The 25,373-nt window shown below is 38.7% G+C and overlaps 1 protein-coding gene across 11 annotated transcripts in view; it reads left to right on the top strand.

The window, feature by feature from the left end:
• The first annotated feature begins 243 nt into the window (after nucleotides 1–243).
• CRPPA (CDP-L-ribitol pyrophosphorylase A) overlaps nucleotides 244–25,373 on the top strand; it is a 132,264-nt gene continuing 107,134 nt past the window's right edge. For 4 of the 11 annotated variants that reach the window (XR_011093797.1, XR_011093796.1, XR_011093798.1 and 1 more), the window contains exons 1-2: nucleotides 245–582; nucleotides 6,726–7,005. Coding sequence is in view for 7 of the 11 variants with exons in the window: in XM_068674097.1 (XP_068530198.1) it covers nucleotides 443–582; nucleotides 6,726–7,005 (420 nt within the window). In the remaining 4 variants the exon portion in view is untranslated. Of the gene's footprint in view, nucleotides 583–2,446; nucleotides 2,550–6,725; nucleotides 7,006–25,373 lie in introns of all 11 variants that reach the window. The other 7 variants (XR_011093799.1, XM_068674096.1, XM_068674095.1 and 4 more) reach the window with 4 other exon arrangements.

The following is a 25,373-nucleotide window of genomic DNA, read 5'->3' as shown; positions in this document are numbered from 1 at the left end:
TGGGGCCTGACTGACTTCTCAGAGAAGCCTCCACGTGGGTGCTACTCAGTTTATTCCCAACAGGACTAACAGAACCCCGAGGGCACTGACGGGAGCCCCGCTGTGAGACGGAAGGAAGGGTCGCCCTCCACAGTCCCCCCCCTCCTGCCTCAGGCAGGAGCGGCCCCGCCGCGGACTGCGCATGCGCCGAGCGCTTGAAGGGCCCGCAGTGGCCTCACGCTGCCCCATGGCCGGGGCGCCCCTCCCGCCCCGCCCCCGGGGGCTGCCCGGCCCGCGCGTCTCTGTGTGTGTGTGGGGCGGGGGGGGACGGGAAACAGGGGCGGGCGGGCGCGCGCAGTGGATTCTTTGGTTTGCAGACGCAGCGGGCAAATAAGTGAGGCGGGCGGGCGGCTGCGCGGTGCCGCCTGCCCGCGGAGCGGAGCCGTGTCCGGGCCCCGCGGCGATGGAGCCGGTGTCAGCGGCGGTGTCGGCCGTGCTGCCGGCGGGCGGCAGCGGGGAGCGGCTGGGCGGCGCCACCCCCAAGCAGTTCTGCGGCCTGCAGGGGCGGCCGCTCGTCAGCTACGCGGTGCGGGCGATGGAGAGGTAACGAGGCCGCGCTCCCCCCGGCCCCGCTCCCCCCCGGCCCCGTTGCAGCCTTTTTGTGGTGACAGGGAGCGAGGGGATCCAGCGAGGGGGGTCCGAGCAGCCAAGGGTCTTATAGGGCTGTTCTGAGTCCCAGAAAGGCTGTTCTGAGCGTGTGAGGGGCAGCTCATGCAGTGTTGCCAAGTGTTAACGTAAGCCGTGTACCCGGCGTCGCCTCAGGTAGGAGCCGGGTGCCAGCTGCACCGGCAGGGCTGCAGCGACTTGTAGGGAAAAAACCTCAAACTTTAGGGTTTCAGGGAGGATAAACGGGGAGGAAAGCAAGGTGGTGAAAAAAAGAACCGGCGTTGCCAATGTCTCCTCAAGTTCTTAACTCATGGAAACTTACAGAACATCAAAAATTGGGCCTCTCTTTTTTTTTTTTTTTTCCCACCCAGAGAGGCTTCCCTCAGGTCACTTGTTACTTTGTGAAAGAAATACTGCTCGTTTTCTTTATTTGTTTTTTCAACAGCAGCCAGTCACAAAGCTGAACGCATCAGAAAGCAAAGCCTCCAATCCAGAGCTTGTCACAGCTGTAGCTTCTGCCAAAATGTCACAGAAATCTACAGAGAAGAAGAGTAATATCCTCACTCAGCGTCTTGGAGACCTGGAAAAGAGAGCAGTGAGGTTTGGGAAGGAAATGATATTCATAGGAAAATAAAACATTCATTAAAAGTCCTCATTTTTTGTGCTGCCACTAAGCTCTGGGAAAACAGCAGTTCTTTGAGCAACGCTTTTATATTTATGTCCTAAAGCTGCAAAAAAATAAAAGATTGAATTCAAATTGCACAGGCCAACCAGGAGCGTGATCCAAACTTGACAGTGAGAGTAAAAACCTAGTGCTTTCTCCTGGCTTGAGGAGTGTCATAACCAGTCCAGTTAATGACTGGAGCGCGATAACCAGTGCCAGTCCTCTCAGGCAGAGCTTTCTGCCATCTCTGTCCTGACTTAGTGTTGACTGGTATGTATGTGTATGGGGAGCTTTCGACAGATATAATCTAAAGCCTGAAGTGAGTCATTTTCAACTTAAATCTTCAGACTCTGAAACTGCAAATGAGGTACCTTTTTCTTACTCTGGGAACATGAGCACAGGAGCTGCACTTTGTCACTTGTCTATTACCCAGAAGTCACATTTTCTGCGCTTAGCTTGATACCTGCTATCTTATGTCTGTTGTCTACCTGCTGTAATTTAATAAATCATTGACTTGTTAACCTGTAACAACTCCTGTTGAGCTTCTGGTTACCTCAGCTATTGCAGCCTTATTTATTTATTTCTTTTTTAATCTGAAAAAAAATGTAGCAATGTATGGACAAATACTTGAGCAAATCAAGAATTTGTGTCTGATTTTCACGTGTCTTAAAAACAGGAAAATATTTTTATGCTGTTCTTCTGAAAGGAGAAAGAATCTTAAATACTAATGTAGAAAAAAGTGGTAGACAAGACAAGAGCAGACACGAATGAATAAGCATTGCATCCTGTTGCATAGGATGACAGAATGTAAAAGGTTGGCCTGCCAATAATAATCAAAGACAATGCCCTTAGGAAGAGAAGGTGAGAAAAAATAACGTAAGGAAGAAGGATTGTTTTTTACTACCACTACGGTGGCACTGATAGGAAGGTCAGGTCCTACCCTGGGGATAAAAATAAAGTGTATTAGCGAACTTAGATATATGTCTTTTCCATTGGTTTTGTTTCTGCTTTTGTTGAACTATGTGAGGCCTTTGTGTCAATTCCAACAGATCTACAATGGCATTCTTCTTTTTTTGCTTTTGCATAGACTAGTGGGATTCTTCCTTCATTTTAATTCCCTTGTGTATGTTTATTTAGGGAAGAACATTTCTGATTTCTTTCCTGAGGCAGGGAGGAATCAGCTGTGTGTGTGCAGCATTGGAGAATTTTGCTAAAGCTATAGAGAGGAGAAATGGCTAAGGTAAAGGTTGATTTCAAATTGTGGGACAACAGTAAGTAAGCTGCTCTTATTCTTGTGGTGCTCATATTTCAGCAGTCACTGAAAGTACATTGAGATGTTATAAAAGAGGAAAGCAGAGTTAACATGTTTACTGGCAAAATAGAATTTTTCCATGAGGGTTTCAGACAGCTTTGTTTATTGTAATGTAGTCTCATAAAACAGGTGGCCTGGTGTCAAAAAAAACATTACCTGGGGGAAGCTTCCAAATAATCGCCTCTTCAGAACTGTCTTCTAGAGTTTATTTGCCAAGTATTTTTTCCTCTTTGGCTGATACATTCTCTCCAGGTCACACAATTACATTTTTGTAAGTGTATCTAGCATGATAATTCTGTTTGTCTGACTTATTTACCCTTTGAATTGCTTATGAGCTAAAAATAATGATAGCAAATAATCCAGTTGTCTTCACTTTATGAAGGTATCTTCATTATTTTTTGTGACTAATAAGGAATGCTAGTTTAGTCTTTCAGGAAGAATGGATATCATCTATACATGGGATGCTCAGAACTTCCTTCATGTACCTGTGAGACTTCTCAGTTTTAAAGCTCCTGCTTCCATAGTTGTACTGTAAAAACACATACGTATATTCACATATTTTTCATATATCAGCAAAGTTATTATGAAACTGTTATAGGGCAGGAAAAAAGGGAGGGAGCAAAAGAAGTAATGTTTGCATTCTGTATCTTTTTTTTTTTTTTGAAAGTTCTTTTTCTCATTTGGTGCTTGAATAGTAAAATCAGGAAAAGTAATGTAATGATTTGTCTGGTGCTTCTGAGGAGTTTCTGTGATGGTGAAAGATCATATCTTATGGTAACTCATCTCAGCAGTGACTGCCTGGCTCTGTACTGCTTTGCTAACAGAAATCCCATTTTCAGTGGGTTATGTGTAAATATCTGGCTAACAGCAGCAGAAACTAGTTTTGAGGATTTAAGGCTCAGTTTTGATTTACATGTGAGTAAACTAATAGGGGGTTAAACCTGAAAGTCACATTTGTACCTGAGCCTCCTGTTTGCAGAGTAACTCATTGGTTATTTCTTTTGCAGATCGTATTGTGAAGCTTTGCAATGGCTTAAGCTGTTGCTGAGTTAATGAGCTCCTTTACTTTGAGTTCTAGGTCAGCTAATATAAATGCACATTCTTTTCTTTGAAGTTTAATGCAACAATAGTGTTTTCCACTAGGCAGCTGGTCTGGCTCGTCTTTTAGACTTCAGTAAGTGATGACCAGAAGGAGAGTCTCAGGAAACAAACATCAATCCTTTTTTGCTCCACTGTTGTTTTTATTTTATCTTGTAATGTCAAGGTCCTCTCACAGCAGTCGTAAAGTGATTGTGACTGGAGTTGTTGCTTTTGTTTCATTTGATCAGACATAATTCTCCACTTCAGAATTGCAGCCTATGGTTTAGGGAGGCACTAGAGTTCCATATTTATTACTTGTTAAAGCACATCAGGGTACCTTACTCTGTTCTCTTCTGTGCCTTATGCTGATTCTTTCCAAAGCTTCCATTATTAAGCCACAGATTTTTCCTTGCTCTTATATTACAGTTAAAAAACAGAAAAGGTATTTACTAACTTTTTAAACTGTTTTATTTGTTTGTTTGTTTGTTTTTAAATCAGGTCCTGAGTTTGTTATCTTAGTATGAAATCTTTCTAAAGAAAATAGCCTGATAAATTAAGGGGAAGAAAGATCTTTGCTGTCAGATTGACTTTGTAATGTTGTCTTTCAACTTCATTAAACATTTGCAACATTTCCATAAGCATATTATTAAAAATGTAAACTCCTGTGGTGACACACAGTTCTCATTCATGTGGAAGTTGTAGAATATTTTATTGAATTAGTATGCTACATGGATTTTGTAAATAGATTTTGATGGGATACTTTATGCTTCAAAGCATAAACTGTTCTGCCTCGTCAGTTGAGAGAGTACCTTATAGGAATAGGTTGCATCTCTGAATCCCAGCTCTAAATATAAAAAGTCGGTCCGGAATGAGTTTAAGGCCATACTTAGGTTTATGAATGTGTTTATCCAGACACAGGGTGGAGCTGTGACCGCATCCTGTCACATCTCAGTGTATTGTACCACTGGAGGCCTTGAGCCATTCCAGCCCCTCTGTGCACAGATTTATCGTAGGCTGGCCAATACTTCCCTGGTTCTCAGAAGATGCTGTGTGTACTACACTGTTGCATCATGATCTGTTTTATTTAGCTCCGGAATGGGAAATGTCAGTGCTCTTCTTACACAGTCACTAGTGAATGTGTGGACTGCCTGCTCTGAGAGAACTGTGCAGCTCTACAGCCCTTCTGCAAAGAGCAGTGCAGAGCTCTTGGTTTTGGTTAGTGTGACACAGCTCTTCTTGAGTTTTTGCTTTTTTTTAATGCCTGATTCTCAATATTCAAAAGAAGAACTGAGATGAATCCAGTTAGTTTGCCCTAGTTCCAAGTTGAAGTCATGCAGAAGTGTTAAGTTCTGTGGCTAAGTGTAGGATTGTGCCAGGACTCATTCAAGAGATTTGCAAACCTTTTGATGAACCTGTGGTGAGTGACAAGTTGAAATGAAACTTGAAACCATATGACTTCATATTTCACATTTGCACAACTTCAGTACTTAAGAAATGCTGAGAATATGTTGGTTTGGCTGTATTTTCAGCCTTTGTTAATAATAAAATGAACATAAAATCTTTTTTTAATGCTAATAACATTTCAATTTATTTTATTTTTGGTAGTTATTTAAAATTCATTAAAATATTTTTCCGTGGAGTTATATTAGTCACTAAACAAACAAAACAAAGAAGGTAGAAGATGCTCTGTTGTTTCACATTGTTCTGGGGAAATGGTTTGCATCACAGATGACTTTGCTTTTTGAGTAAGGATAGTTCCTAGGCAGTGCCTTCTCATGTGTTATTGAAGAGGACAATAGCTTGAGCATTTATATTTCTGAAGAACCATAAGTTTTTCACTGTTGCTTTTTAACTGCAAGTACTTAGTACTTCAGTCCATCTTGTCTCTGCAAAATTAGTTTCAATAGCTTTGCTAGTTTTAGTTGTAAGAATATGCCAGGTGTTTCTCTTCCTTCATAGCTGTATGTGTAGGCTCCACATGAGTATAGTAAATAGTAAACTGGTTTTGAAATCATTCTTAACCTGATGAGTTTCTTGTCAATTACACTAAAACAAACAAACATCCTTTTGTCTGTGGAGACACAGAAAAGGAATAATTATAAATCCATTTTTGATGCACCAGACAGAACATTTAGGATATGAAACACTCAGCTGCATTTGAATGGTGATACTTGCATTATTTTGATGTATAGTTGATGCAAGTGACTCTAGTATGTTTTCTTGGGTACTTTGATGCAAGTAAATTTTCATCCTCAATTCAGTTATGGCTGTTCTTAATCTTGTGGGTTCTCCTCCCCTTGCTCCTTTTTAGAGCTAGGCTGATATTGTCATTAAAGGCTTGAAGTTCTTTAAAACATGCTTTTCATATTATGGTAGTAGTATCTAACTTAACTGTGTTTTCACATTTTGCTAGCTTCCTAGAGTAGAAGCCTGCACAAAATGTATGTTTTTTCCTAAACAACCACTATGTTTTCTGTTAATACTCAAGTGTCACAGTTTTCACACTTTGCATCTGTCAGTTCCTGGTCATACCTGACTTGATAGCAATCTTAATTTCCTTAAGGTTAGTTTCCTTCATCCTCTTGTGGCCTTCCTCTTATTTAATTGTACTTTGTGTGCTCTGCAGTAGAACTGAGAATATTCCACGTGCCAGGATTTACCAATTGATTGTGGAGACTCTGTTTTAGAAGAGACTAAAATAATAGACTGTACATCTAGATTTAGAAGTTACACTTGAAGCTGTGAATGAGGTTTGAGTAAGAACTATTTCAAAGGGTTATTAGAAGCTTTTATTTCTGCAAGTGCCTTCCCAGAATTCCAGTTACTTTGGTTGACATCCATGTATCAGTAGAGATCCTGTCATGTAGCTCCCTCTTTAGGGGTAGTGGGCTTATACACAAAATATGTACTTGAGAATATTGAGAGAAGCTTTATTTAGCTAGCTTCAGTTTTTGAAATAAACTTCTTTGTATCATGGAGATGTTTGTAGCTTTATTTAGTCATTTTTGTACTGTTTTCTTCTAGGGTAAGCTGGATATCTGACATTATTGTGGTGGTCTCCCCTGAAAATATTGAAACAATGAAGTCTATAATTGAAAAATACGGCCACAAAAGAGTTACGGTAGTGAAAGGTGGAATAACACGTCACCGATCAATTTTCAATGGACTGAAAGTGTTTGCAGAGAATCAGTCTTCCAACCGTCTGCTGCAGAAACCAGAAGTAGTGATTATCCACGATGCTGTGAGGCCATTTGTTGAAGAAGATATTCTTTTAAAAGTGGTTACGGCTGCTAAAGAGCATGGGGTATGTTCTATCTATGTCTGTGCTATTCTGCAAGGCTCTTACGTACTGTGCAGCATAAAATCATGATAACGAGGATTTTTCTAGGAATTGCATTATGTATTATGTTGATTTTTTTTTTTTTTTTAATAACAGATCCAGAATCCTTGTTATGCAGAGAAGTGAGAGGGGACATGTCTTCTAAATGCCACAGGCATTACTTGTTACAGAAAAATAATTATTGCCATAGAGACTGTCAGTAAGATACTGAATTAATCAGCAATTTGTTAGCTGAAAGGTGGATTACATAATTCTAGTCTACCTTCTTTTCCATGCAGAATTCTCACCTAATGCTAGAGTAGTTCAGTGAACAATTACTAATAATATCCAAAGAAGAGAATATTTTATTAGTTGACTCACAAACATTGTGTTTTCATTTATGTGAAAATCCTGAATAAATATGTGGGAAGACAACCCTGTTAACAACTAAACATGGTTTAATGGATGACATTAGTAGTAGGGGGATGGTTGGACCAGATGATCTTGGAGGTCTTTACAACCTTAATGATTCTATGATTAATGCTAGAGTTTTGTGAAATCTGTAGGTGTTGCAGACTGCTAGTAAAAATGGGAAGTCAGAAACCTCCAACCGTAGATTAGAGATCCTCTTGGTCTTCATTGCAGTTGAGGGCTGTGTACTTTCTTAGGAATATTCACAGGAACCAAAAAGATGTCCAGGAAAGTAAGTGCTATGTGAAGAGGAGTTTGTAGAAGTAGTTACACAAGTAGAATGGTGAAGGTGTAAAAGGCACTACCAAACAAGAGGAACTGGTGCAGAACTGGAAGATGAGAATAGATAGATAAAAGAACTAATGACTTCCCAAATTGTACAAACAATCCTGTGGGTATTTTTACCTTGTACTTCAGTTCCCTATTAATAACATAGCTGAATGCTTTCCTACTTCACGGATATGATTTGAGGTAAAAATCATTAATGACAGCAGATTGTTTGGATATTAGAAAGGTAGGAAAATCTACCACTGCTTGTCTCTTTGAGCAAATGAGGTAAAAGATAAACTAGTTGACATAATTCACAACATTGACAGTTAAGTGTTTTGAAAGCTCATAGTGTAGAAGGGGAATGTACCTCTTATTAAAATATTTACTATGAAAATTAAATTATGTAAGCTCTCTCAGAACTTCGTTAGAAATCAGAATATATTGAGCTCATTACTAGTTGGTCTGTACTCTGGTAAGTTGGCTTCATTATAAATGACAAAAATTGAAATTCCACTTTATAGTTTTCAGTGGTATAGAACATAAGTTTCCAGTCATTAAAACTTTAAGTCTGTTAGAATCTTAATGAGGTTTTTGACCTTTCTCATTTAGCACAAAATATCTTTCCAGAATTAATTCTGTCAAAGACTTTTAAATGGATCCCCCTTGTAAATCTCTTTTAAATGAGATTATTTGAGAGAAGTAGAAGAATGGGGTTAATTTTACTCATGTTGAGTTGAATTGAGTAACTATTTTCTGAATATGTATGTGTTTGTGTGTCTCTATGTATGTGTGGTATATTGTATCTCTCTCAGCTTTGTGTTTTTTGTTTTCAGTGGGAGCCATGAAAATGTACTTGTTCACTTTTCTTGAACCTCCTGTGATTTTAATGTAATACTTTTTCCCTATCTTTCTTTTTAATCGGGTATAAGATGCTTCCAGTAAAGCAGTAGGGAACCAAGGCAATCCCCACTTGACTTTCTCAAGGCAGTGTACTCTAGTTCATCTGAACTTCGGACTGGTAAATATTTTTTAACCTAGATTGCCGAAGTATCATTTGATCTTATAAAGATGATCTTACACATTTGTTATAGTCTTTTCCACTGTATAATGTCTGTTTGAAATGTGTGTGGTATTTATTGGCCCTACTATGGCTTCCTGTGTTGGTTTAGGGCCACTGAATTCAGTGAAGCTAGGCCATCAGAGAACTGGACTACAAAATCTGTTAGCTGCTGATGCTACCCAACAAAGTAATTGAATTGATGACATGAGGAGAACTTCATCATATGTAACAAACTGGCAGATCTTCCATCCAGAGAGTGGTGTGGTTATCTTCACTTGACAGTAACAGAATTTTGAAGAACTAAATGACCAGAAGACTCTTAATCAAAACTGCCATGCAGGGTTTTGAATATCAGAAAGATTTGGATGAAGAGAAGCAATCATCTTTAGTTCTTCCTGTAGTCAAATTCTTTGCATGTCTAGAAGAGGGTCAGTTCTTCAGTCTTTCAGTACAAAAAGTAATTACTTCCTTTTGCATTATATAGAAAGGTACAAAACCTGGCAGAAACATCATATTAAATCACTAATGTAATAGGGATAATGCTGTATTGTTGTTCATCTGCATACCATATAGATAACATAATTATGAGAAGCTTTAATGTTCTTTAAAATGGCAATTGATCAAGTAAATTATTGCACTTCTAGCTGCCAATTGTCAGACAAATAAATTGCTTTATTGCACTTACTAATCAGTTTGTTATTTGCCTGTAGGAATTAAAATGTGCAACCTATCCAGAACTAATAAATTATGCCTTAAATCCCTTAAACAATCCCTTGATTATGTGAAAATATTACTTTGTAACCAATTAAATTCCATTTATGTTTTTGGGGTAATTTTGTAATTAAAATTACATGTTTCTAGAAACAAATTCTTTATTGCTAGTAAAAGTTGGGAAAAGTGGAAGCTTCAGAAGGCATCAGTCCAAAGCCTCCAGCAATATCTCATTGCCAACATTGCATTTTAAACAACATAACTAAAAAAAGTGCTTACAAGGAAAAAAAATCAGGAAGGCAGGGGGGAACTTGTCAGTTCTGCTGTTGAGGGTTTAAAAAAAAAAAAAAGGAAAGAAAGGCACATTACAGTCAAAGACTGTATTTAACAAACTAGGTTTGAAGGTATAGTTTGATTTTTTGAGTAAAGAGAGTGAATCAAAACTGCTTCCTTAAAAGATGGATTCTAGAAACTGTTGAACATCATTGCTTTATTCTCAGGTTTAACAGGGACCTGAACAAAGCATAATGCCAATACAGGTGTACAATGTTGATCAGTCTCCTTGGCTATCATTCACATACACAATCAGGTAAAATCACTGGACAGCAAACACCACGTATTGTGTTCAATCTCTTCTCGTCTCTGAGTTTACTCACAATCAGTTCTGTGCTTGTCACTTGTGATGTATTGGGAAGCTGGAGCAGAAAATGTGCGTGCATACGCATGCCATTCTTCCACCCAGTTAGACAGTAAAATAAAATGCCTTACATATGATTATTGAATTGCGTTAGCAAAATACGGTGAAAGGCAAACCAAAAAATGCTGTTTTTTTTTCCCACTGAAAATGGAGGAGGGCATGGATGGATAAGTAGTAAGGCAGATCTGGTCTGGTATACTTATGTGGGGAAGGCAATATTGGAGCAGTTATGCTCTCTGCTTTTTTTTTCTCATTCTTTTAAAAGCAATGATCTTTTTGTTGTCTTATTATATCCTCAGTTTTTACCATATATGGAATATTTTACACATTTTTTCCTTTCCTGTCTGGTTTTGTTAGTGATTGAGAGCAGTTTAGTAAGTTTCTCTCCCCATCATTGGAGAAGCTCAGAAACCGTCCAGACATGATCCTGGGCAACCTGCTGTAGGGAGTCCTACTTCAACGAGGGAGTTGGACCAGGTGATCCCCAGAAGTCCCTTCCAACATCAACCATTCTGTGTTTCTGCTCAATATGGTTATACTTTCTGGTGTCAGAAACTAGCATTGGATTCTGATTCCTCTGCATGGACAGAAAAAAGGGACAACCACATTGTTTAATTGTCAAGACCCTTAAGGTAATACAAGGCATACACATAAGGCAGACACTATTTTTAAACATGTAAATTACTGCCATGTCAGATGTATAATTAAGTTGTTAGAAGCTGCAGTTTATTATCTGAAATGGTACTTTATTTAAATATACTTTTGTTTGTTTGTAATCTGTGCTTTTGAAATAAATACATAGTATTCTCTACACATAAAGACTTGAAGTTTTTCTCCTAGACTGAACATCAAATCAGATGTGTAGAAGTTTTCTTAAATATGTCCAGGTCTGTTTATTCAAGATCTTTCCTGCTGAGAGATTGATAGATATAATCAATATGATTAAAATCAGTGCATTCTAAGCAGTTGAATAAGTATTTGATTATAAAACAATTGGCTATTTCCAAATAGAAGACTCTTAAATATGTACTGAGTCTGTGTGCAAAGTTCCCTCATACAAATAATCACAAAACATGCCTGAACAGATATCCCTGTCTGTTGAAATCAAAATGGGTAGTCAGGTGTTTGAGAGCATCTCTATAGTACTGAATAAAATTATATTTTTTTCCCTATTTTTTTTTTATGTACCAGAGCTACTAGCATGACCACATAATTAGTCATAAATTCTTTGTAGCTTACCTATCAGTTTCAGACTTCAGCATATATAGGATCAGAATAGTCTAGTTTTAAGACAAAATAGTTGAAGAAAAGTAAGTAAAACAAACAAACACCTCCTTTGGTATAGGTAAAATGCTTTTCAAAATACTCCCAGCATACATGAAAAGAGTCCCTGGACTCTTCTCACAATGTCCATGTCTTGAATACTTCAAACTTTTTCAAAGCATGACACCTGAAACAGCATCTCCAACTTAAAAATAGCATGGCAATCCTCATTTATTGTACAAAAATAATAAAAGATTTTGAGCTACAACTGCCAAGTATGAAGGAAACCCTTCAGAAGAGACACACCTATTTTATTAAAAAAACTTTTTTCAGACGTGAGCTTCAAGATTAAGTAATGACATTTATTACATTTTTTTTAATCATGTAGTGAATGAGCTCAACAGCTATTTGGAAACCCATCTGTTCTTTATGAATTAAAAGAAAACGAGAATGAAACATTTCTTACGGTTTAAAGGGATGAATATTAGGAGTCAGAAGTGGGAGAAGGTGGCATATTTTAGGTTACTGTTCATACATACTTAACTGCACAGTGCTGTACTGAGGGAAGAGGGGCAGGCAGGTACGTCAAGCTGGCGGAAATCAGTTGGTTTTGAGTTTTCTGCCCTTTTGAATCTTTAATCCTGACACCACACTTAATACTACTTACATGTATGGTTATGTTCTGACATAGGAAACCTAGTTCAGTTATTAAAATATATGCTGGGATTTTTCATATGTAATTTTTGTCAATTCATATTTGACATACATGTCCGTTCTTTCCTGTTTTTGTTGGCTACAACACTGTCTTAATCGATCAGCAGTTTAATCTCGGTTAGTTACTGTGGTTCATCAGTCAAGCCATTGACAAACTAGTGTCTTTGCATACTTGTGGTGGTACTTTGGTCATGGTGACTACACAATTTTGAGCCTGTTTTTGTTAAGGAAAATTACATGAGGCCAGTGTCGGTTTCATGCAAATTTATCATGGAATCACAGAGTGGTGGAGGTTGTAAGGGACCTCTGGAGGTTATTCTGCTTGATCCCCTGCTGAAGCAGTGTCTCCCAGAGCAGGTTGCACAGGGCCATCTAGACACAGCTTTTGAAGATCTTTAAGGGGGGAGACTCCACAACTACTCAGGGCAACTTGTGCCAGTGCTCAGTCACACTGACAATAAAGAAGTGCTTCCTGATGGATGTTCAGGGGGAACCTCCTGATGTTCTTCCTGATGTTTCAGTTTGTTCCCATTGCCTCTTGTCCTGGTACTGGGCACTACTGAAAAGAGCCTGGCTTTGTCTTCTTTGCATCCACCATTCAGGTATTTATTTACATTAATAAGACCCCCCTTGAGCCTTCTCTTCTCTAGGCAGGTGCAGCTCTTTCAGCTTTTCATCATAGGAGAGATGCTCCAGTCCTTTGATCATCATAGTGGCTCTTCCGTGTACTCTTCTTATAAAGTCCATGTCTCTCCTGTGCTGGAGCCCAGAGCTGGACTCAGCCCTCTAGGTGTGGACTTAATAGAGGGGAAGGTGTGCTGAATAGAGGGGAAGGATCACCTCCCTTGTCCTGTGGGCAGTACCCCTCCTAATGCAGCCCAGGATCCATTAGCCTTCTTTGCTGTAAGGGCACGCTGCTGGCGTATGTCCAACTTGGTGTCCACCAGGACCCTCAGGTCCTTTTCTGCAGAGCTGCTTTCGTTCTGGGTGTCCCTCAGCACATAATGGTACATGGGCTTGTTCCACCCCAAGTGCAGGACTTTTCTCTTCCCCTTGCTGAACTGGAGTGTTTCCTCGGCAAGCGTGCAGATGGCACAAATTTAACTTTGTTAAAAACAGAACGTGTGGATCCCAGTCTCCTACACGGAAATGATGCAGGGCTCTGGAGCCACAAGCTTGCAGGTAGCCTTTGTGAACTCATGGCAGTCTCATGAAGTTAGTGTCTTCATCCTTTGCTTCAAACCATGACACAGTGTTTAAACTTTAACCATTTGGATTATTTATTTATTTGTTTGTTTGTTTGTTTGTTTCCAGCTATTCTTAGTGTGGTTTTGCTGCATTATGGAAAATAGTTTTACAATGGATTCTTTATTTTTAAGCCTGTAGTAATGGATACCTATCAGAAACATACTGATATTTCCATTCCATTATGGCATTATTGGTCCCATAAAAAGTTATAACCTTTGCAGCCAAGTCTTTATTTATTTTCTTTGTTGAATGGAGAGCTAATGTTTTGTTAGCAAATACTCGAAGCCTTTGTCCTAACAAGCTGTAGTGTTTGGCGGTGGGAAAGCACTGGTAAGGAGAGAAGCAACGCTGCTATTTTCTGGTTTCAATCTCAGTGATTTAGTTGAGTCATTGCATTCATTAGGAAGGATGCAACTCAACCAACTGAAATACATTAAATCTCAGAAACAGAAATTATAATCTCCCTTTCTTTGCAGCCAGAATAACTGTGCCTAATATTTAATCCTTTTTAAAAAGGTGGTTTAATCCCCCATTTTTTAGCTTCTAGAAGGCTACAATAATTTTAACCTGACTTCCTTTTAGGTAGGATTAAGTTATACTGGAAATAAATTTCAAGTGTGGCTTCCTCTGCATGGGTTGTTGCTGAGGTCACTGCCATGTAACATCTACAAGATGCACCCCCTTTATATTTAGAAACACTCTGTGTATGACAATGGCATTGATCTGAGGTGAGTGAAAAGCCCTGAGAGGGGAATGGCACACAGGTGTGTATAGAGCTTGAGGAGCAAAGCTCAGCTGGTCAGATATGTGTGAGGAGCTGAATGAAGGCCTCTTCTGCACCCCCTCCCCTCCTTTAGCGGTGCTGTGCACCCAAGGAGGAGGGATGTAGGGGCTGTATTTTTGGTTAGTGAGCTGACATATGAGAAGGGAACCGGGATGTTTTGTGGTTGCAGAAAAAAGTCAAGACTGTAGCATATGACAATTAATTGTAATTAATTAATTGTAGTTAATTGTAGAATAGTTATTATTTCTATTTCTTAGTAGCTTTTATGATTTTTCTGTTCAACTGACTGTAATATATTACAAAAATCTGCTAGTGGTGAACTGCAGTTACAATTTTGAATCCTTTTATGGCTCACTTCAAAATAAAATGCAAAGTGCCTTTCTTCAAAACTGAACAGAGCAGAAGCTGGAACATACACTACCTTTTGTCTTTATGAAAAGTAGCATAGTCTCTGGATAGTGAGGTATATATCACAGAATCACAGAATCATCTAGGTTGGAAGAGACCTCCAAGATCACATAGTCCAACCTCTGACCTAACACTAACAAGTCCTCCACTAAACCAGATCACTCAGCTCTACACCTAAAGTCTTTTAAAGACTTCCAGGGATGGTGACTAAACCACTTTCCTGGGCAGCCCATTCCAGTGCCTAACAACCCTTTAAGTAAAGAAGTTCTTCCTACTATCCAACCTAAACCTCCCCTGATGCAACTTTAGCCTGTTCCCCCTCGTCCTGTGGGAGAATAGACCACATTCCATCCTCGGCACGTGGGAGAATAGACCAACCCCCACCTCGCTACAGCCTCCTTTAAGGTACTTATAAAAGCGATAAGGTTGCCCCTGAGCCTCCTCTTCTCCACGCTGAACAACCTCAGCTCCCTCAGCTGCTCCTCGCAGGACTTGTTCTCCATACCCCTCACCAGCTTCATTGCCCTTCTCTGGACTCTCTCGAGCACCTCGATGTCCTTCTTGTAGCCAGGGGCCCAAATCTGAACACAGTACTCGAGGTGTGGCCTCACCAGAGCCGAGTACAGGGGGACGATCACCTCCCTAGCCCTGCTGGTCACACTGCTTCTTATACAAGCCAGGATGCCGTTGGCCTTCTTGGTCACCTGAGCACACTGCTGGCTCATATTCAGCCAACTAGCAACCAATACTCCTAGGTCCTCCTCTGCCTGGCAGCTTTCCAGCCATTCTTCCCCCAGCCTGTAGTGCTGCTTGGGGTTGTTGTGCCCCAGGTGCAGGACCCGGCACTTGGCGTTCATACAGTTGGCCTCAGCCCATCAGTCCAGCCTATCCAGATCCTCCTGCAGAGCCTTCCTACATTAATTCCTACATTCCTATATTCATTCATATATAAGATGAAATGGAGGAGGAGAAAGTGAAAAAGTAATAAATATTTTTCTATATTCTTGCTTCTTGTTTTTGATCAAACAGTTGCAGGAGGAATTGATTATGTTTAACTTTATTCCTCGTTGAGGAGACTGGGGTGTCCTCAGTGCAGGGGAAGATAATCTGAAATCCAGGGATCAATATAGTAGAATCTTTAACTAGGGGTTTGCTATTCAGGTGCAGGATGAAAATTATCACAACTTAAAAGGCATCATCTTCTTATTCTGCCAATGTAGTTTTCAGTAAAAATATCAGATAGTGCCCATGCCAACTTGTTCACTTCAACAGCCATCTCATTTAAGAAGTTGGTAGATAAAAATGGAAAACAAAACAAAACAAAAAATAACATCCAACAAATTTTCATTGTCCAACAATGGATTGAGAGTAGATAGCAAAGGTTTACATCTATTTTCATCAGAATCTTCATGTTAAGTGGAAATAATAACTTCATACTTTTGTTTATTTTTTTTTTTAATGTAAGATGACTTCATAAAGTTATCTGGCTTATTTTAGATCATTTTCTTTTACCATAAATGTGTAAATATTAGCTCATTTTACCGAAACAGACAGACACCTTTATCTTTCAATTTTAAAGATATATGTATTTTATATACATATTATGTGTATGTATGTATAAATTACTTTCACAGATACTGAAAATGAAGAATGTGAGTATATCTTGTGGCAAGATTATTTAAATATCACAGAATCACAGAATTTCTAGGTTGGAAGAGACCTCAAGATCATCGAGTCCAACCTCTGACCTAACGCTAACAGTCCCCACTAAACCATATCCCTAAGCTCTACATCTAAACGTCTTTTGAAGACTTCCAGGGATGGTGACTCCACCACCTCCCTGGGCAGCCTGTTCCAGTGCCTAACAACCCTTTCAGTAAAGAAGTTCTTCCTAACATCTAACCTAAAACTCCCCTGGCGCAACTTAAGCCCTTTCCCCCTCGTCCTGTCACCAGGCACGTGGGAGAACAGGCCAACCCCCACCTCACTACAGCCTCCTTTAAGGTATCTGTAAAGAGCATTAAAGTCACCCCTGAGCCTCCTCTTCTCCAGGCTGAACAAGCCCAGCTCCCTCAGCCGCTCCTCGTAGGACTTGTTCTCCAGGCCCCTCTCCAGCTTCGTCACCCTTCTCTGGATCCGCTCAAGCACCTCGATGCCCTTCTTGTAGCGAGGGGCCCGTATATGTAGTCATATTCTTCTGATTAGCAAAAGGAAATGCCAGTTTTAGTGTAAAACTAGCAAACTCCTTATAAAATGCCAGTTTAAAACAGATAGTTAAATAATGCTGCTACTGTTTGAAGTGTTTCTGTTGATATAAATAGTAATTAAAATTAGTGCTCTAAATAATTTTTATTTTTATGTTCCATTCTGCGTAAACCAGATTAATGGGTAGGTTGTTGTCTGGTATTTATTTTACAATGTTTTTGGGGTGCTGTGAAAGATTTTAATTGTTGCTTTTTTTTTTTTTTAATCAGTTTAAAAGTTTTTTTATCAATTTACCAATCTCTTTGCATCTGTCTTGCCTAAATGATCTGTAATTGCCCTCTTTATGTCATAAAAATACACACTTGAAACTGGATCGTTCTAGCCACTTGTACATGGCAGAATATGGAAAAGATCCTCAGCCTTATTTCTCTTATTAAGGATTATGCATACACACATCTCTATCTTTTTTCCTTTTTCACCAAACACTGCTCTGAAAAGAAATCTGAATTTTTATCCAAGTGCACAACACCTGCCCTGTAGGTTAAGTGATGCTTCTCGAAATCAAGTTGACCTGCCTAATGTGCTGTAATAGTTTGCTGGGATCGTTCTGTGCTTATGCTTGTGTTGCCAAGAAGGTAAGTGGATTGTGTTACAGATTCAGCTAAAACTGCCTTCAAGAGCACTGAAGCATGTAGGAGTGAATTCAGGAGGTATCACATTCATACATAGAAGTATTAGCATCACTATTTGAACCAAACTAGTGTGATAAATAAGAATCTATTTTACAAGGCCTTTGATAACAGAGAAGGTCTAAGATAAAACTTGTAAAAGAGGCAACTTGAAATTTTGAAATTAATGTGTTGTAGAAAAAAGAAGTGTGGGTGCAAGACTTCCTGCAAGAAGAGGACCAGGCAGATCTGAGGGAAGCAGCTGAGTGAATTCAGAAGGCAAAAACACTTGATAAACAGGCCCAGAGTTGCTTAGGGAACTGCATGGGCACAGACCATAGCGCCTGTGTTTTTGATTGCTCAGGACTCTGTGTGTAAGGTGGAGAGTTACTAAATAAAAACTGTGGCTTTGCCTTTGGTTGATGGTGCACTAGTCCTTCTATAACCCCTCAAGATTTTTTCTTCTTCATAGTTTGTAAATCCTGCATTTTACGGTGTGTGGTGGATCAGTATCTATTACATCACAATATTGTTGATTTTATAATGGCACAGGCTTTTTGGAAGTAAAATATATCTTAACTGTAATTGTAACTGCTTTGGCAGTAGCTTTAAGATTTCTACTGTGCTGAACATAAGTATTAACTCCTCTTTATATTGACTTACAATTTGCAAAGTCCTTTGTGGCACACTGTGGCCAGTTGCTGTCTGTGATATGCTTATTTTGCTTTCTTGTTCCAACCCATACATATAATTTCTGTTGCATATTCCCATCATTCTGTCTTTTTGAAGGGAATCTTTTTGATTTTCTTTGAGAAGTCTTACATTTTCCACAGAATAAAGTTTAGAATTTGGTATGTTGTTGATTGGATCAAAGCAATATTTACAGATATTTGTAGAAGTATATGCTTTAGATACAAAAGAACAGAAATTATGTAAAGTAATATATATATATATATATATATATATATATATGCAGCCTTAATTTTTGAGGAAGTTTCAGCTATCAGTAACCTTGAGTTTGCCATAGCTAATTGAGGCTCTGACATGTCTTGATGTACATGTACTATCCCCAGTTACTCAGATAATATGTTCTGATAAAGGTGACCTCATTAGAAGAAATGTTTTCTTTTTCTTAAACAGTGTCATAAATATACATTACATTTGTTTAAGGAATCTTGTCTCTTTGAAGTCAGTTCAATGTACAACATAGTGTCAGCTCATTAACATTGGATCAAAGTGTATATTAAATTTCTGATTAAACATCCCGTCTTTTGCAGCTAGGAATAAACACAATTATAACTTCTTCCTTCCTGGTGTTGGTTTAAGATTAACATGTGTCCAATTTTAGGGAGTTCTGCTGTTGTTCCTAGCCAGCTGGGTAAACAGACTTTAAGGAAATTAGGTGAAGTTTAGTATACGAGCCTATTTTGTAGTGTTCAACACACATGTTCTAATTAACCTTCGTTTTGTCTGAGTGATGATTAAGTTTCGTATCTGTGTTACACCAAGCTTGTTTAACATTTCAACCAATACTGTCCTTGGGCAATTAGAGGCTGCCAGTACAAATATATCAAGACAACTGGAATTGGACTGGTTGTTGATGCTACCTACACTGAAGGAACTTCAGCACATCTCTCACCAAGGAGAATCAAAGATAGTGTGCCCATAGAGATTATTAATTTTAATATATTTTTTCAACAAAATTCTTAGTAAGGTAATTAAGATGTTTAAAAAACAGCAAGACTTGATCTGTAATGGGTATGCAGCCAAGGTTAGGTATTGTGCTTGTTGGTAGAAGTAGTCCTGCCCCCACCACAGAACTGCCACTCAAGTTATGTCTGTGCTACATGGTGAAGTCTGTGCATGAGTATGTGTGTAAGCATGATATGCTCTGGACTTGAAGTTGTGTTTCATGACACAATAATGAGAGTACTTCTATGTCTATTGTGGTGTCTTACTCTTCAGTGAGTCATCCTGGTTGTCCTGGTTGGCCTGTAGTCCTGTCTTCATGCCACATCTGGCACTTCAAGGGAAAAGCGTGCAGCTGAGGTATTGCTTTGCAGGGGCCTTTTGAACCATCAACAAGGAGTTTTGAGGGCAGCGGGTGACAGGTTTGAGTCCAATCAACATAGCCAGGCTGCTGCCTTGCCTCGCAGTGCAGCAAGTAGGTGGCTGCTGCGTGCAGAATGAGGTTCAGAGCGCTGTACTGGTTCACTTTGAAAGTTGGGCTAGCTTGGGCTTGAATGTGGGTTCGCACCCAAGTTTAGAAAATTGTACAGGTGCAGCCAAACCATCCTTAGCAGCTGCTCCTCTGTATAGGAGTGGTAGCTTATATGTGTTGTTACTTTGTCCAGTCTTTTCCATCCAGATAGAATTGTAGCACCAGGTAATTGTTTTCCATAAGTTGGCGAGGTAGGACTGATTTGAGGAGACACTTGGTCTTCCATCTCTGCAGTGGAATCAAAAGATTGCTCATTAGATTACAACTTTCAGTTATAGAGATGCTAAAGTGTAGTCCTAGGCAGCAGCTGTATACCAAATGCAGAAAAGGAAAAGAAAAAAATCATAAGAAAAAAAAAAAAAGATGCGGCATTTGAATTTCTGTGAACTACCTTGAATGGACATTAAAGAAGTTCAGATGGTTGCATGACTGTTTTATTAGACATTCTTTGCTTCAGATTTACAATACAAAAATGGGGAAAGAACATTCTCTTAAAAATGTGAAATATTTTGATCTTTTAACTGAGTTTTTTGAAATTTTCTTTGAGAAATTTGAAATAAGAAATCTTTCAGTAAAGACAATTCTGCTAACTTCAATGGTAATTACTGAGGGTGGCTCATGTTCACTACTATAGGTACAATTAGCTCGACTGCAGATGTCTGAATAGGAATGCATGTTTCTACCTGTTTCATGCATCACAGGTACTGTGTTTATTTCTGAATTTTTCATTCTGTAGAGGGCTGTGAATGCCCTTCATGGCAAGTAGCTAGATTTGTGTAAAAGAATACTTACCCTGTAGTAACATGTGGAAACGGTTTGACGGAATAAAATGAGAGGAAATTAATCATGGTTATTCTGAGCTTCTTTTGCTGGTTCATAGCCAGACCTAATTTAAACTGAAATTCTTAGGAGATGGTAGTGTTTGGTCACATATAAATAATCTTTCACCTAATAAAAAACATTCCAGGACATATTTGTAAACTATTAGATACCTAGCTTGTCTAAATTAACATACGTTGTTCTTCATGGTTTTTATTATGTAGTTGAACAGTGTCCTAATGTAATCCTCGTCTTCATGGAAGAGAAGGATAAAATTGTATGTGTATTTACCAAATTCACCTCTACAAAATTGACTTTAATCGAGTTCCAGAAAAGATGTATTTGTCTTGCAAATTGTGACTGACCCCACAATCTCCAGCATACAGTTCCAAAGAAATCAGCTGCTTTGAAGTGATGAACATGTATTTCTAAGTCCAGTGTATATATGCAAGACACATTTATTTTTAATAAGGCAGGGTGTGACTAAATCATCTGAGAGTTTGGTTCAGTGCTATTTTGTTTGTCAGAGTGGAAAACAACTCTGATTAAAGAATTAGATTTAATAAATATGAATGTTGAGAAAACATATAAAAACATCAGAATTGGGCTATTCTTCTGAAGATGACACTCAGAAGCTTTGGATGTGTTTGACATCAGGCCTATTTCTAAGTAATTTTAAAACATTGACTCTAATGCTATTAGGATGTTTGAAATATAAAATATACAATTGTTTTATATTACTAGACAGCTGAGGAGTAGAAAGCATAGGTAAAATGAACTTCAGTGGAGATGAAAACTCTGAATGGAGAATAAAAGTCTTTCAGGACTAATTCAAAAGTAGAAGGGAATCATACTAGATGAATGGGAGAGTCTGATTGTTTAGGATTAGCTTCTGTAAAGTTTTAGGCTGTGATTCCTGCTCGCTTGAAGTTCAAGGTTGCAAATTGGCCATCTAAGTGAACTTTGTGGATCTGCATTAATACTTGGGGTCTAGTGGGGTCAAGGGTGTGCCAAAGTGTGTGTGTGTGTGTGTGTGTGTGTGTGTGTGTATCTATATATGTAGGTGTGCATATATAATATATATGTGTGTGTGTGTATATATATATATATAGTATATCAGCCTGCAGGACTTGTGGTTGCCTGACCTTGTTACCCCACTTTTTTGTACAGATTTTGTACTACTGGATTTTTATTTTTTTTTATATTCCTAGTCCATATCATTCACCTTGCTTAGCGTTGCAGTTATTTGATCATGTTCTGTTTTGTCCCTGGCTACCAAAAAGAAACATAACAGTGACGCAGGTGTGTTGTTTTCCATGCTGTTTTGGAGCTTCTGACTGTTCTTGTTCTTGGCAAGTTCTGTTCTGGACGTGGAGCATTGGTCTCGGTTGAATGCACGGTGTGTCAGGGATATTTGTTACCTGGGTAATTCCTTGCTTGTCATATAAGCTTCACCTGCCCCACCCACACAGACTGTTTTGAAGTTTTAGTGAGTTCTGATTTTTTTTTTAAGCAACATGAGAATTTTTGATTATTCAATAAAAATAAATCATGCTGCATTGTGTTACCCAAGTTTGTATTTTTGTATAGGTACTCACAGAATACATCCCTCTAAATCATTTCTGTTCAGAATAAAAGTATGATAAAATAAGAAAAATAAGGTGTTACTGTTAAATGGAAAGGTACCGTAGTATGCCCTGAATATGCCTTGGGTGGTGAGGTAGTGATACAGGTTGCCCAGAGAGGCTGTGGGTGCCCCATCCTTAGAGGTGTTCAAGGCCAGGTTGGATGATGCCAACATGATCTTGTGGGTGGCATCCCTGCCTATGGCAGGGGGTTTGGAACTAGATGGTCTTTAAGGTCCCTTCCAACCCAAGTTATTCTATAATCATAGAACTGACTCTATGAATCTATTGAAAATACTTTTGGACAGTGTTACTGACCTGGGTGAGGCCCTTCATTCTATACGTCTTTTCCAGTCAGCATCTTTAAATCTTGACCGTATGCTGTGCTGTACGCAGTTATGCAAAAAGCTGAATAGAAAACTGAGAACCTGTTTGTAAATGCTTTTTATTTGTGCAGTTTAAGGGTTATAAGAGATGCCTACCGTATCTAAAGGCTGGTTTTCAGCATAGGCATTGAAGGAGCTTGCTTCTGTGAGATATTAGTCTATCATTTTCACTGAAGTTGATAGAATTGTATGTTCTTGTGACATTTTAAGACTGTTTTGAGGAAATGATAGAGATTAAATGGATGTGGATTTTTTTTCCCCAGTATTTTGTCTGCAAGAAAATTTTAACCAGTAGCAGTATACCTCTGTTATGCTCAAAAAAACCCCCAAACCAAACCAAAAAAAACCAACAAACAAACAACAAAAAAAAAAAACTTTAAGAGCTTGCCCACAGTTATTTTACTGCTTTCACAAATCTATTTATCAAAATATATAAAAACAGGGGAAGGAAGAACTATTTGCGTTTCCTGTTCATGCCAGATGAATCGAAACTAGTGCTTGACTGTCTTTGGAGAGGCTTGAAGGTTGTAAAGTGGCCATTTAAAGAAAATGTTTAACAGTCCATTAACTATCAGCATAACATTTAGGAACTGTGTATGATACATTTTGTATGTGATTTTGAAAAAGAATCCACCTGAGATCTGGGTCAAAATGATTAGTATTTGGAAAATGGGACCTCTGCATAGGGTAATGTTAGTATAAGACACAAACACTTCCTTTAGGCTCATGAGAGTTTGTAGTAGGATAATTCAAAGTATAAAAACGATGTGTAAAACTATCCTGTCATGTTAACCAGTACTGATAATTTTAAACAAGGACACATTTTCTTTGTTTCATTCATTTTTTAAAAATTCATGTCTGAACCTCTTACCCAAGAGCTGGGCCAAGTACCTGTACATTCCTGACATAGACAGCAAGTCAAAGCTTCTCCAATTAGAACAAATAGAACTCACATACCTAAGACTCAGTGTAAATACTCTCTTTACCAAAAAAAAAGAGAGAGGTCTGTTGTTAAGGATCTATAACTAAAAAAACAACATGGAAAATCCTCACAAAGAATAAAGTACTTGGTGTTGTAACTGAATGCGCATTGGCTGACTGGATGATTGTGTTTTTCACTTGCACCCCACAGCCATAAGGGGCGTGAGGTTCAGATTTCTGAACGGAAAAATGTTTTCAATAGGCCTGTCTTCAGTACCTAAATTCTCTGTTCCATTCATTGTAAGACTGCTAGGAGTGGAAATCAGGAAAGGCTTTTTGTTGAGGAGGGTGGATACTTGAGCTGACCGGAAGGAAATACACCATATATCTCAGACTGTGTCCCTCTTTGGCCTGTGTGTGAGAACAAAATTCACAACTCAATTCTTCTGCTTTTACATGCCAAATATTATGTTTTGACCATGAATGAAGATACCCATGGGCCAATTTTGGAACCAGAAGCATGTGGGGTGAGCTCTGAGTAAGCCAGTGTGGGTTTGGCAGCTGTGTCAGCATATGCCAACTAGCAAATATTGCCAGAAGTCTTGCAGATGCAAGATTTCCTGTGCTAGGGGCTCAACCCTCTTGTCCCCATTTTGTATGAAAATAATGCAGAGCATACACAGCCAAGTTTTCCTTTACTTGATATCTGTTCCTCACAGTCTGACAGTGGCCTTAGGACCATTCATGGTTCTTGTGTCACTGAGGTGGTGAGCTTGGCCCTGCCTAGGGTCACAGCATCTGGTTGAGATCTGTGCTTAGGTGCCAAGACAGAAAGGACCTGCAGGTAGGTGAGCCAGTACTGAGGAAAACAAGCAGACCAGTTGCTGTATCTTGTCTCTTAGGATTTTCAACTCAGTGCTGCACCTTTGCAAGTATGCTCTAGCTCATGACTTCACAACTTTTGGACCTCTGCTGCTCATTTTCTGTAAGTAGAAACTTAACTGGCATTAAATACAAAAGATTTTAGAGTACATTCTGCTTTTAGAGTATAGAGCAGTTATGGATTGAGTTATCCTTTTTTGGAATAAAAATTGAATTTTTTAAACAAATGACTGCTAATTATCTTGTTGCTGAATACATCATTAGAATTTCAGTTGCATGATTTAGGCTGAAGCCATAAATCTATTTCTTTGTGTTAAACTTCATATTTTCAGTCAGTGTCAAGTATAGTTTGAGAGGCATATCTTACTGTGTTCATGTTGTGATTTCTCATTGAAACTGCTGGAAAGCAGGTGAAAAACCCTCAGCCTGCCACACTGGACTCAGTGCTGAAGTAACGTAAAGCAAAATTTTAACTGTTACAAAATGCCATTTGTTAAAATTTAGGTGCCATGAAATATTTAGATACTGGAGAAATTAATTGGGAGCTTTAAAAATTACATGTTTGAATTTATAAGAAATCAAATCTTCCTCAATTTTCTGGAAGAGTTAGGCCTAAGCAAAGCAGGAGATGTGGTTCATTGTTGTCACAAAGATACAGATACAGACATTCATGAATTTTTATTGTGCAATAAACCAGATGTCAAGAAAACAATGTGTTTCAGAGCTCTTTTAAGAATGTCGTTTTGAGTATTTCAATTTTATTTAGAATTGAAGTTTGTTTTTTTGTTTCTCAGAGTGCATGTTTCTTTCACTTGTGAGATCTAGTTACGCAAGTCACATTGTATTCTGTTGGCCTGTTTTATGCTTAAAAAGTAACATGACATGATTGTTAAAAACTGTAATAAAATATTGGATCAGCCTAAGAAATCCTCTTTTTCTAACTGGTTTTCTGGAATGGTAACTGTTCCAGAAAAAAAAAAAAAGTTAAATAGACTTAACT

The sequence above is a fragment of the Anas acuta genome, chromosome 2 (genome assembly GCF_963932015.1).
Source record: "Anas acuta chromosome 2, bAnaAcu1.1, whole genome shotgun sequence".
In the NCBI taxonomy this organism is placed as follows: Eukaryota; Metazoa; Chordata; class Aves; order Anseriformes; family Anatidae; genus Anas; species Anas acuta.
This window is presented reverse-complemented; position numbering and strand designations above follow the sequence as displayed.